The 14,112-nt window shown below is 28.6% G+C and overlaps 2 protein-coding genes across 6 annotated transcripts in view; one reads left to right on the top strand and one right to left on the bottom strand.

The window, feature by feature from the left end:
* The window catches only part of LOC140668557 (uncharacterized), a 138,061-nt gene extending 124,973 nt beyond the window's left edge, over positions 1-13,088 (top strand). For 3 of the 4 annotated variants that reach the window (XM_072897707.1, XM_072897699.1, XM_072897691.1), the window contains 11 exons: positions 2,154-2,298; positions 6,634-6,885; positions 7,334-7,508; positions 7,596-7,702; positions 8,007-8,398; positions 8,974-9,132; positions 9,341-9,507; positions 11,042-11,415; positions 11,811-11,962; positions 12,338-12,545; positions 12,637-13,088. In XM_072897707.1, coding sequence (XP_072753808.1) covers positions 2,154-2,298; positions 6,634-6,885; positions 7,334-7,508; positions 7,596-7,702; positions 8,007-8,398; positions 8,974-9,132; positions 9,341-9,507; positions 11,042-11,415; positions 11,811-11,962; positions 12,338-12,545; positions 12,637-12,884 — 2,379 coding nt within the window. In that variant the 3' untranslated portion in view covers positions 12,885-13,088. The remainder of the gene's footprint in view (positions 1-2,153; positions 2,299-6,633; positions 6,886-7,333; positions 7,509-7,595; positions 7,703-8,006; positions 8,399-8,973; positions 9,133-9,340; positions 9,508-11,041; positions 11,416-11,810; positions 11,963-12,337; positions 12,546-12,636) is intronic. The other variant, XM_072897717.1, reaches the window with a different exon arrangement.
* The window catches only part of Csn7 (COP9 signalosome subunit 7), a 92,427-nt gene that overhangs the window by 72,858 nt on the left and 5,457 nt on the right, over positions 1-14,112 (bottom strand). The window lies entirely within an intron of this gene.

Genomic DNA, 14,112 nt, shown 5'->3' with positions numbered 1-14,112 from the left:
ACTGAAAGATAAAAAAATGTCTTTAATATCTTTAGTAGACTACAGTATCTTTACTATTTTTTTGAAAAAACTGCTCCTTAAATCGAGTAAAAATATTTTTAAATCTTTTTATTGATTCTACATATATCAATTAATATTGATTAATTCTGTCCCCTTATTGTGCTTAAATATTATATATAATAAAATATTTATTAATTATATAAAAAATTTAAAATTTTAATTAAAGATTTATTATTCTTATAATTATTCTAACTATTCTATTCTTTTAATTTAATTTAATATTTTAATTATCTATTCTTATTCTAGTATAATTATTTTTATTCTTTATAATTTTTTGATAATTTTTTAGCATATATTTTTTTATATTTTTATTCTGATTAGACAAATGTAAGATTTTTAAATTTCTCTCTCTCAATAATACTTTATAGAAGTAAAAAAAACAAAAAAAAAAAGATCTAATGTATTAAATATAAACAAAGTCAGAAAGGAATAGAGCAAATTAGAGCACAGTAAATAAATACACTTGTGTAAAAATTCTCTTTAATAGTAATGAACGTTTCAGTCCTTTCTTATACCATCTTCAGAATACAAGAGTAAATAACGTTATTTTCTCTTGTATGCTGAACCTGGTACAAAGGAAGGACCAAAATGTTCATTACCATTAAAGAGAGTTTTTACACAAGATAAGTACATTTATTTACTGTACTCGGTTTTTATTAGTCCTATTCCGTTTCAACATTTTTTAATACTTGATAGAATTTTTAACTATAATGATGCTTTTGTCCATTTCATCCTTTAAAAGAAAAATGTTACTCATTCTAATATCTTTTATGTAGTAATTATGAAATTCATCATTCAATTAATCAATTTTTTAATTTTATCAATCCATCTAACAGGAAATATAATTACTGGACATTTGTAAGATTTTATTCACAGTGAAGACAATGTGATTTTAGCAGTCGATTAGTTGAGTAAATTCTACAATGACAGAATATAAAAATCGCTTTTTATGATGAAAAGAATGAAAAAATGTTCACTCGTTTTTATTGTAGACTCATTACCTTGAGAAATGTTAGAAAATGGATAAAAATACGGGAGAAAAGATGCCACATTCATGTGTAACTATGTTTTTCCATATGACGACGTGACCAATCGATAATACCATTCGCGACAGGATTGGAAATCAGCGATCTCAACTCAGCACACGGATCGCATACGAAAAATGCGCGTAGAGAGAGTAGTCTATCTAGGAGGAAGGAATCGATACGAGCACGCACGTACACACACACACACACATATATATATATGTATATACACATATTATATATATATATATATATATATATATACATATATATATATATGTATATATGTATATATGATTTCGTGGCACGAAGGGAACATTTTTCAACAAGCAATCGAAAGCCAAAAGCACGGAACAAATGGGAATTTTTATTACGAATATCCATTTGTCGACAAAGTAACAGAGTTTTTCTACATCACTATTGGAATCTAACTGCGGAAGTCAATTATGTGATTCATTTAATGCAATAAAAGAATCTCAAGAATATAAATTCAAAACTTCATCTATTTCTTAATTATTATAAAATAATTTTCTAATATCATATATCTAAAGAAACGTATCTCAAAAAACAGATGTTTCTTTCGACGATACAGGATGACGATGATAACAAAATGACGAAAACTTAATAAAAGTACTGTCGTATTATAATTTTATTCCTCTAATATAAATTTAAATTCAACAAAGATTGTTTAATATATTTAACACTTTTATTAACAGAAATTGTTATTAAATGCGCTATTTCTAAGCATAAAACAATAATTGCACCATTATGTGCTTAAGTTTTAGTGTCAATGTGATGAATCTTTGTTATAAAATGTATATATTTTTTATCATGATTTTTCGCGTAAAAGACACAGAGTCTTTAGATGTTTTATTTAAAAACCTGTATTTTTCCATAAGGTACATTTTCTTCGCTCTTTTATTCTGTGCTATGCTCATTTTTCTTCCAAAAGTTCTCAAAGCACTTCTTACACTGTTCGATGAAGACCATGAACGAGCATTAGATACAATGCATTATTGGAAACGTCTTCAACAAAATGTATCTTTGTCTATTTCTCTGCGTTTGCAGGCTTTTGAAGAACTCGAGGAACTGCTTGGAAAACATAACATATGTATCGCCATCAAAGAAAAATTGGTAAAGGATTCTGGAGTTGCAGAGGAGATTGCCTACGATAATATTGTTTTAAAGTTGCTGACAAAACCACGAGCAAGAGGTAAGAGAGGATTTAATAAAACAATAAAAAGAATACTCATATAGAAAAAAATTAACATATGTAAAAATTATATTTTTTTCTCTCTTTTGATTAATGTCCTTACAAGCATATACAATATTTGTATGCATGCATATTTATATTTTATATATTTATAATGCAAAATCTCTCGTGTGTGTGTGTGTGTGTATGTGTGTGTGCGCGCACGCGCGCGCGTGCATGTGTGTGTGTGTGTGTGATGTAGAGAATATTATGCAAACGTAATAAATTTCTGTCTCCCTCTTCTTTTCTTTTTTCCTAATTTAAATCCATGTATCAGTCTGTAAATAAACCGCAATGAAATCTTAATCGACGTTTCTCCGATAATATGTTCCTCGAGATAAATGTCATTAAAAAGGATTAAATTTATTATCAAGAGAGAGAGAGAGAGGAAGAGAGGAATGGAGGGAGGGAGAGGGATACAGCCCTCACGATGGCAATTTGTCCATTTACATAATTTCATCCTTTTAATCAATATAAATTATTCCAAAATATAAACAAATGTTAAATGCAGGATTGCAAAGTAATATTATATCGATGCAAACGTAACAAAAATTGCGAATTTCATTCGATTCGTTTCAGAGTGGCGAAATGGGTTCATTAACGAAATGGAAACGCTACTTACTTCGCAAACGGCACTTATCCGAAACTTGTTGAAAACCTACAAACCTACTCACCTAATTCTCTCGTTTCTTTCTAAGATCTTGCCAAAGCGAACGAAGGCTAAATCCCTGGCTTTCTTTGCACTTTCGGATGGATATCAAGTTTAACTTGTATAACTTTAACCGAATGTTCACACATAATTTTTAGCAAATCAATAAAGAAACAACAAAGTATTTCGCGCAATATAGGCAAAAGATTAAACGACCTCTTTTAATATCTATATTATTTTTAATAATTTTACCTTTAAAAAAATGTGTACCGGTATTTGAAATTCATTTAAATCAATGGAACGTCCATAATTAAAACATTAATATTCATAGAGATTTTTAGGGAAAATACATATGTAAAAATATATATATGAAATTACAATATATCAAATTACAATAAATATCAAATTTATAATGAGTTGATTTAAATGTTGCTTTATGTTATGAGAGTTAAGATAAATAAAATTAAACTTTGCATGATTACATAAGCTTGTAATATATGTATATTTTACATCGGTTTGTGTAATCGGTATACAAACAGAAATTACGTTTATAATTTACATTAAACTTGTATTGTTCATAACTAACAGTGATGTATTTACACGCATCGCTAAGAAAATATTTAAATCTTTCGATGTAAATTCATGAGAAAATTCAAATATGATATAGACACATAGGATAAGGACGGCAGAGAAACGAGCTAATGTATGTTGCTATTTTCACGAACGCAAAATGAGAAATGGTGCAAAGCGAAAATGTGCTGTAAGGCACATATATAAAAATTATGATATTGCCAGATAACTCTCTTCATATATTCCATTCACATACATTCGTATACAACAACAAGAACTACAATTAACAGCACAATACTTTCTATACACGATGAAATGAAAACACACTCTGAAATAATCTTATTTCAGAGAAATAGAGATCAGCAATTCCGTCTGACGAGCAAAAATGTTTCTTTACTACCTTTGGGTGAATAAATATTTCATCCATTTAATCCATTCAACATGGTCCCGAACCTTGAAATTCCTTGGTGACTTTTCAAATCATTCATACTTGCATAACTTTCTAGCAACATTTTTGATAAATAATTCACATTTTCAAACTTTTCTAAAGAAAAGCTAGTATTAAAAAAAATTACTCGTTTTATTGACATATTTAATAAATTTTGCAAAAAATATACTTCTACGAGATATTAATAAATTAAGAGATATACATATAGAAAAAGAGTATTATGGTATTCTTGTGTTTTGTTAGTAAACATGTAATGTTTATTAACAAAACACAAATAATGATATTTTAATGAAGAACTTTATACGAGAGACTTTTATACATTTTTCTTTTTCGTTGTACTACAAATAGATAGAAATAAGACTAAAATAACATATCTTATTATATTTTATATAATTTTATTTTTAAAATATGATTGCTGAACAGTTAAGTTAATATTCAGAAGATTTTTTCTTAAATGCATAAAGTAAATATCCCATGGCTGCACACATAAATATATTTATTATTTATTTATACAATTATGAATAAAAATAATAATTATTTTTACAAAATTCAATATTTACGAGTTATTGAAAAAAAGTAAATTAAGCATTTTTATATTAAAAAGAATTAATTAAATAAGCATGCGTCTATGGTTTGAAAATGATGGTCAATCGTTACATAATTTCATTCAAAGTGTAATCATGTAGCTAATAGTATAAAATTCGAATATTTAATTATATTTGTGAATAAATAATTAAATATCAAATTTCAAAGATTAGTTAGAACTTGCTTAGACGAAATTCATCATAAAAATCACAATTAAAATGATATTTTTGAGCATCCAGAAACTGATACATTAAAAGTACCAGTCGTAATTGTCAGATGTGCAAACCTATTTTGTGAAAAAAATTGCATATATTTTTATAGATATTTAATTGCATAAAAGACTTTTATTCATTAACGATTTATCTTCATTTACAAATATTAAAATAAGTTATTAATTCATAATAGCAATTATTATCACAGTCAGAATCAATTTTTTTAATAACTTTATTGAATATGTGGAAAAAGTTTTTTAAAATCATGCATGAATATATTATAATAATAATTAATAATAGCAAAATATAAAATAAATATACATATAATACATATGTATGTATATATATTATATACACATGTACATACCCATATATACATACATACATACATACATACATACATACATACATACATACATACATACATACATATATATATACATACATATATATATATATATATATATATATATATATATACATACATATATATATATATACATTTTTTAATTTCAAAGAATGAATAAGATCAAGCGATACGCTTAAATTCTATTGTATATTCTATTGTTATCTGACAAGAAATAAATATTTAAGTTATATTTCATTTATTTATTTCATTTCGAAAATCATCAAGTTTCTGTAACTTTCTCTATATATATGTAAATATCTATATATACCTCTATATACACAGACATATATATATATATATATAAAATATTATTTATTTTTTATTTATTTATAGTAATGTACTTTAAATAATTAATTAATGTTATTGTTTTATGATTTCATATTATGCAACAAATTGTTTCTATAATTTTTGACTTATATTAAATATCATTAAGTATAAATAACAATTTAAATTAGAGTTGTATTTTCGCATTAAATATCCATTTATATTAATATTTCCCGTCAGCATACTAATTTTCTATTTGTGTTCGAACACGCAGCCATACCCTATTTCAGTTATCTGACCATTGGTACATTGACGGGCTATATTATTTATGTAAATATATTTATACATTACTTAATTAATAATTGAGACCTATGAGTTCAAATAATTTTTCCCTTGAGCAGGGAAAAATTTATATTTAATAAATCATTATTTTTTTCTGCCTAAGGGAAAAATTTATATTTAATAATTTATTTTTTTTCTGCTTAAGAAAAAAAATTATAATTAATAATTCATTATTTTTTGCTGTTTAAGGGAAAAATTATTTACACTCATATTTTAAATTTTCAAATGCATGTAAAACATATTTATATTAAAAATCTTTCTAATATTATACAGATTATATTTTTTTGTGACAATCTACACTTAAATTTCCGGCCACTGGGATATTTACCTAACCTGAATCTCCCGTTATTTTAAATTGAAAATGTCGTTTAACCAAAAGAATAGCAAATACAATTTTAGCAAACAATATTATATTTGATTGTTATGTGTATATTATACTTTCCGATGAGAAAAAAATATCTCGCAATAAATATCTATTTTACGCAAAATTTCCTTGTAGATCTTTTTATAACTAATCGTTCCTGGCTCCGTCAGGCTCGACCTTATGTTCTCTTTTACACCCTCATCGATTTCTGCTATCGGATCCTGTATAATCTTGATTCCCATAGGAATCGCCGTTCACAACGCGGAGTGAGACGTTTCATTGGCATTTTTTTCAATAAAAGCTTGAGTCTTTTTGCTTTCAAGAAAATGACTTTTTGCCGCGATAAAATAAAACTGAATGGTGAAAATTGCTATGGTAACAGAGATAAGACGATAAAAGAGCACCGCATTTACGGACAAAATTTTTACTTTCCTAACTTTTATACTACCGTAGGTTGCATTATTTTCGGCTCCGACCAAGAAGTTGCCGGGGTCATGAGGGCTGTCAGACGATGCAATGCGACTGGCGCTTTTTCCTGGATTGGGAGTGACGGTTGGAGCGCAAGAGGATTAGTGAGTAACGGTAACGAGCCGGAAGTCGAGGGCACTCTATCGGTGCAACCTCAAGCGAACCCCGTTAAGGGTTTTGAAGAGTACTTCCTCAACTTGACCGTCGAGAACAATCGAAGGAATCCGTGGTTCGTCGGTAAGCGAACGGCCAAAGGATGCGAAACGGAAGCGAAACTTGGCAAATTCTAAACTTTGCAATATGCATACGCGTATGTTGTATGTTGTATATTAATGTTGTAATTAATGCAAGTTTGCGGTTGTTATAAGTAAGAAGTCAGACTTCACTCTTGCACATATATATCGACAAACTTTTAACACGGTTTTATTAAACAGACCGACATTTAACACGATCGTCGGCTGTCAGTAAAATCGAATCAAAGCAGTAATTTTACTAACAATATATGCGTTGTATTTCTTTTCTCAATAAAACAAAAAAATATTATATTATTATTCTCAATACATGATATTTAAAGACGCGCAAGCATATGTTTCGCTAAGTCGTTCCAAGTCGAATCAATCATAATATATCGAATTATCACGTACTTGTCATATGTAACGAAAGCAAATCTTTGTATTCATTTTAGAATTTTGGGAAGATCATTTCAAATGCCGATATCCGAACGCATCCCGCACACCATACAATAAGAAATATACAAAAGTTTGCACAACAGAGGAACGTCTCACCAAACAAAACACAGCTTTTGAAGACCAATTACAATTTGTTTCGGATGCAGTAATGGCATTCGCTTATGCTTTTCGGTATAATTAAAATTTAATAATCTACAGATATTTCTGAAAATTTTTTCGAAAAAATTGTGAAAAAAAGTATTATTTTCCTTTTCCTAGAGACATGCACCTTGATCTTTGCCATGGAAAACCGGGATTGTGCGATGCCATGAAACCGACAAAAGGGACAACGCTTCTGCAGTACCTGCGTAAGGTGGATTTCGAGGGTAAGCTGACAAAGCGATTTCTTGAAAGAGGTTACGAGATGTAAGTCTAGTCGAAATCGATGCATTGAAAATATATATTATAAATCAATAAGATGCCTAATCTTATGATGCTCTCACACATTAAATAAACTTAAATTTAACATTCATCAAGTAAAATAAAATAAAATATATATATATATATATTAGAAAAGTCTATATCTCTCTATTATATATATGATAAAACTATCTTTACCGTGATTAGTTGCTTATAAGTTTCGATCAAGTTTTCATGGTACTCATAGGCGATCAAACGACTACGTTTAAGGTCTAAGCGGAGACAAGTTTAGATTCGACAAGAATGGCGATGGACCCGCGCGATACAACATCATACATTTCAAGCAAATCGAACGGGGCAAGTACAAGTGGATACGCGTCGGTAAATACTTGGAAGGCGTGTTGCGACTGAATATGTCCGGTAAGCTCTTCCATTTTCATATTTCACAATGCATGCAAATGTACCGGGTCTACATACATAAACGTGTTATGATGTTCTGCTTCGTCATCGTGCATGTATCTATTTTAGAAATCCAATTTAAACTTGGGCATCCTCAACCACCCGAAAGCGTCTGCTCTTTGCCTTGTGAGCTCGGCCAGGCAAAGAAATATGTCGAGGGGGAAAGATGCTGCTGGCATTGTTTTAATTGCACTCAATATCAAGTATGTCAATGACGTATCATTGAGAATACTTAACCTGCTTGACCCGATGTATTTAACGAAATTTTTGCCACTTCTTTTATTAAAAAAAAAAAAAATAAATAAATAAAAAACAACAACGTGCACAGATAATACTCGATTGTATTAATTTTCCACAATTTCGGTGATAAAAAAAAAACAATATCTATTTTTTTATATATTCATTCATTTATCTTACAATTGTGTAATAACTTGTTTTGAAAATACTGGCATATTGGTTTTATTTGATATAGTTATCATTGAATGTGTGTCAAATGCAGAAATATATAAAAAATATATACATAGTTTATGTATAAAACTAAAATCAATTTTAGCTTGTTAATTAAAGAATTATAAAAATAACAGGATAATAGAGCAAAGTCAAACAAATATGCAGAATGGCTATTTATTCAATAAATACAATATTTTTTCAAGACTTAAAATCCTTAAATCATATAGTCACCCATATTATCTTCATATTAGTTCAAATTCATTCTATTATTCTGTTAACTTTAATAATTATATAAAAGATATGTATGATTCCCTTTTTTATAACATAGATACGACATCCTAAAGATGAGACGCAATGTATACAATGTCGTCGAGGTACACTACCTGACGAAACTCACTCAACGTGTCGGGATGTTCCGGAAGAGTTTTTACGCCCAGAAAGCGCTTGGGCGATAAGCGCAATGTCTTTTTCTGCCACGGGAATTTTGGTAAGTATCTCTCTTGCATCTTTCATAAATTTAACTAACTTCATAATATAAATTTAACTATTTTTCATAAATCTAAAACAGAGACAACTTGAATGAAACTAAAAATAAAAAAAATAGATACAATTTATATCTCTAATTACATAGTAATTGCGTCATATGTTTTTCATATGTAATACATAATCATATGATTTATATATCTTTTAAATAGGTCACATTATTTGTCGGCGGTGTTTTTCTCAGACATAATGACACGCCTGTTGTACGTGCATCTGGACGAGAACTATCTTATGTTCTTCTGTCAGGAATTTTACTCTGTTATCTTGTTACATTCACTTTGATACTTAGACCCACGGACATTGTCTGCGGTATTCAAAGGTAAATAAAACTCTGAATCTTTTCGAGCATAGTCTACAAATGTTTCAACGTGATAGCATTAATTTTTCTTCTGTTCTTACAAATTGTCAAAGTTACTTTATAAATTACATTCTTCGAGTACATTAATTAACACTAAAAATGCCAGTTTATTAATTTTACATGATTTACAAATTTAGATATAATAATCTTCCAAAGAAGGGCGATAAGAACCTAAATCGGTTATATTTGTTTGTTTTTGTTATAAATTGATAGTATTAATAGTAACATTAATAAATGTATAAGTTATATTTCAATATTTATTTTATTTAGCAACCAGTGACATGATAATGCTCTCTTAGAATACTATAAACACAATAAATATAATAAAGAAGAATTAAAAAGTGACTCAAAGATTTTATTAGAATAAATATAATAGTTTAATAATATTAACAATAGGTTTCACAAAGTTTCTCGCAACAAAACATAAAACAGACCGTATTTTGTGCTGTGAGTATGAGATAGATTTTGTTTAATTTTTTTTACTACTCGCATATTGCAGTATTACTCCTAATTTTACTTATGTAGTCATGTGTAAAAATCTTTGTAATATACAAATGCGATCTATGAAAAAATTGCGACCAAGTGCTAAAAAAAATATGTTTTTTTGTGATTTTTAACAGTCAGACCTTAAGTTCAGGACATATTACAGTATTACTACCAATTTTACGTATGTTGTTTGCTATGTAGTCATATACTACACACACTATAAAAATCAGAAAAATCATTAAAATCACGAGAAATCGTATTTTTAGCATTTGGACGTAATTTTTTATAGAGCGCATTCGTGTGTTACAAAGATTTTTATATACAGTATATATAAACTATATAGACTATATAGACTACATAAAACACAACATATGTAAAAAATTGGCAGTAGTATTGCAATGCGTAAATATTATAGTAAACAAAAATTAAACAAAATCTATTTTACACTCACAGCACAAGATTATGGTCTGTTTTATGTTTTGTTGCGAGAAACTTTATGAAAACTATTGTAATATTATTAAATTATTATTTTTGTTTCAATACAACCTTTGAATTATTTTTTAATTTTTCTTTATTATGTTTATAATACTATCTAACAATAAGAAATCACTATTACCATGTCGCTGGTTGTTAAATAAAGTAAATATTAAAATATAACTTGTACGTTTATTGAAGTTACTATAGTAATACTATCAATTTATAATAAAAATAACAGGCCAAATTAAGTCTTTATTAGGCCGATTTATATAGATCATCACTCCTCCTTTTCTTTTTATTTTCTATAATTGATATAGTAAAAGTAAAATATTTTCTTTCAGTATCTAAAACTAAATATAAAAATTTAGACGAACGTTACGCGATGAAAAATAAAATAAATGAATCTTTCTGTATCAATCTGTAAAATCAGAAATATGAAATATACGCAGGAAATATCATTTCTCAATGTTAATAGAATATTTAATTAAGAAAAAAAGCAAAAAAGAAGAAACAATTTTATTTCTGTTAATAGATTTGCCGCAGGCTTTTGCTTCACGGTAGTATACGCGGCATTATTAACGAAGACCAATCGAATCTCAAGAATTTTTAATTCTGCCAAAAGCACGAAAAAAACATCTTTCATATCACCGCGATCACAACTTATTATCTGTTCTGGATTGGTATTTGTGCAAATCTTAATTAACGGAATTTGGATAATCATCGATCCCGCCAGAGCTATGCATCACTACCCCACGATGGAAGATAATTTGCTCGTCTGTAACAACTATATCGATGCCAGTTATATGATCGCGTTCGCGTATCCTACAATATTAATAATCGTGTGCACCGTTTATGCCGTCCTTACGAGAAAAATTCCAGAAGCTTTCAACGAGAGTAAGCACATTGGTAAGTTTACTTTTTCACTTTACATCACATTAGGTATTATATAATTATTCATATTATATTGTGTGTGTTATATTTTTTAGAACTAAATTAAACTCTTTAGTAAAGATTCGAAATAATGACGAAAGAACAATTTATTTTAAATTTTACACTACAATATGTAAATGCAGTAATAATCATAGTCGATATAACATATATTATAGCTACGAAAAATAATAAAGAAAATATTGATCGAATTGTAAAACATTAATGGATTTGGTCACGCAATTATAATGTAACTGTAGTACGTAAAAGATATTTGATTGAAAAATATTGCATCCTTTATTTATACGATAACGACTATTTCATTAAATAATGAAGGATAAGAGAAGTGTCATTAAGAAACGTCTCTAACGTAGGTTTAACAATGTACACGACGTGCGTTATATGGTGCGCTTTCATACCTTTGTACTATGGTACCGGAAGCAACGTCGCACTGAGAATTACTTCGATGTCGGTCACAATCAGTCTTTCTGCGTCTGTAACGGTGGTTTGTCTCTTCAGTCCAAAGGTAAAGCTTGATCATTTTAAAACATTTGAAAATGCTCAAAAATTTCAAAATCAACATTCCAACACTCAAGTTTGTTGTAATTCTAAAAGTTGTACTATGCCTGTTATTTATAAATGATAAAAATTCTCATTTGAATTTAAATTAATGCAACTGCGACGTATGCAGAATATTAAAGATTTGTACTCTTATTAATCTTTCTCCTAAAATATATATTCAACAAAGAAATAATTTCTGAAAAGTGGAATTTAACTTAGAATCGTCTTTTTGTTTTTGTAAAAATAAAATAGAACTTTAATTATCGAATCACACGAAGGCAAATTGATTTCTGCCTTTAATTTAATTTACTGTAACGATTCATATATTGTATATGCACAGCTATACATTATTTTAATTCGACCTGAGAGAAATGTGCGCCAAGTCGTAAGGCCCAATCTGACAAAAAGTTCAGCGATAACCGCCACAAATACATCGAATATGATGAGTCCAGTGACGGCGACGACAGTTCTGACAGCCGCAACTTGCGATCAGAATAAAGCAATCAAAAAACATATCGTTAATATAGACTGTTCTACTCAAAGCGAGTGTAAGTATATATACTTTCAATCTTTTTTTTTTTTTAAATACGATTATCATTTTAACACATATTCGATTCCCCCCCCCATTTTTGTTCGCAGGCTATGAATTGCAATTGAAGGATCAGAAGAACGGAGAGTCATTAACAACGTGCACTTCGCGATCAACTCAAACAACTAACAACGAAAAGGAATTTGTAACCATTGTGGCGATTAATAAAGAATCGCCGGATGTAATCGCGTCTGTGAATAATAAGGAATCGAAAAACAGCACGATTACAACAAAACGATTTAATAGCAATGCAAGGATAGGTAACGGACCGCTCTCTCAAAGTGATCTCTCTTTATAGCGGAAGGTAGAAATGTCTGCAAAGAGAGAGAGAGAATCCGTATTAACTGTTAATTTAAAACCAATTTCGAAGAATCCTGTCATCGTCTGATTTATTCTTCGTATATATGAGAGACTGGTACTACGTCAATGTATTTTTCAAACGCAAAAGGCCAAAAGGCGCAACACATGTTTAAAAATTGTTTTAGAAATTGTCGTCACACAAAACACACACACACACACACACACACACACACACACACACACACACACACACACACACACACACACACACACACACACACACACAGAGATGCTCCTCGCCAAAAAGTTCGACAGCAAAATAACAACAATTAGACAAATTATCTGATATTGTGCTCTAAATTATTCATTAGTGGAGCAAAATTAAAATAAATCATATTGATTATGCGTATCGTATATATGATATCAAAAGCACACGTAAATCATAATGTACAATATGTCATAAGTTTATATAATCTTAAATTAAGAAAATAAATTTAGCTTAATTAAGCATATAATAAACTTTAGAGTAAAAAATTTCATTATCTAATTACGCAATATAATGTGCGCAAAGGGTATTTGTATAATTAATAAATAATGCATTTCGTTGTCATGTCGACAGTACTATTATCAATAAATATATGACAACTTGATATCAATTCTTTTGGAAATATGATTTTAATAAAAACAAGATTTGTTAAATTTTATTTTCATGCATATTTAATAAATATAAGACAGATGTTTAAAACATAAAATTCTCTTGTTTAGCTTTAAAAAAAAACAGTTCGAATTTTAGTTCATAACTATTAAACGTCCTAATATTTCGAAATATAATATCAAATATGTTATATAAAATATTTTAATTTACATAATATTTTACAACTTAAGGATTTCGTTTATCTTTCTTGATTTTAAATTGTGACTTCCTTACAAATTCATTGAAAAATTGATTAGTATTAATTATCAACCTTACAATTAGACATGGAGCTTTTTACGAAAATATTGAGATTAGCAGTGAGGGGGACTGCAGGCACTTTGAATATATTCACACGTATTAAAATATGCACAAATACTTTACTGTTACAACGCATATATAAAAAAACAAGTAATTATGAGCTGATTTGCCTGTCCCTCTTTGTCCCAAATCTTAACATCCTCTTTGTTCTTGTGGGCAATATATGTGCTATGTCTACATATTCCGAGAGCAATGTGGTATGTAGAATTTTTTA

This window comes from Anoplolepis gracilipes, chromosome 1, assembly GCF_047496725.1.
Source record: "Anoplolepis gracilipes chromosome 1, ASM4749672v1, whole genome shotgun sequence".
NCBI lineage: Eukaryota > Metazoa > Arthropoda > Insecta > Hymenoptera > Formicidae > Anoplolepis > Anoplolepis gracilipes.
Note: the sequence above shows the minus strand (reverse complement) of the source record. Positions and strands in the feature narration are given on the sequence as shown.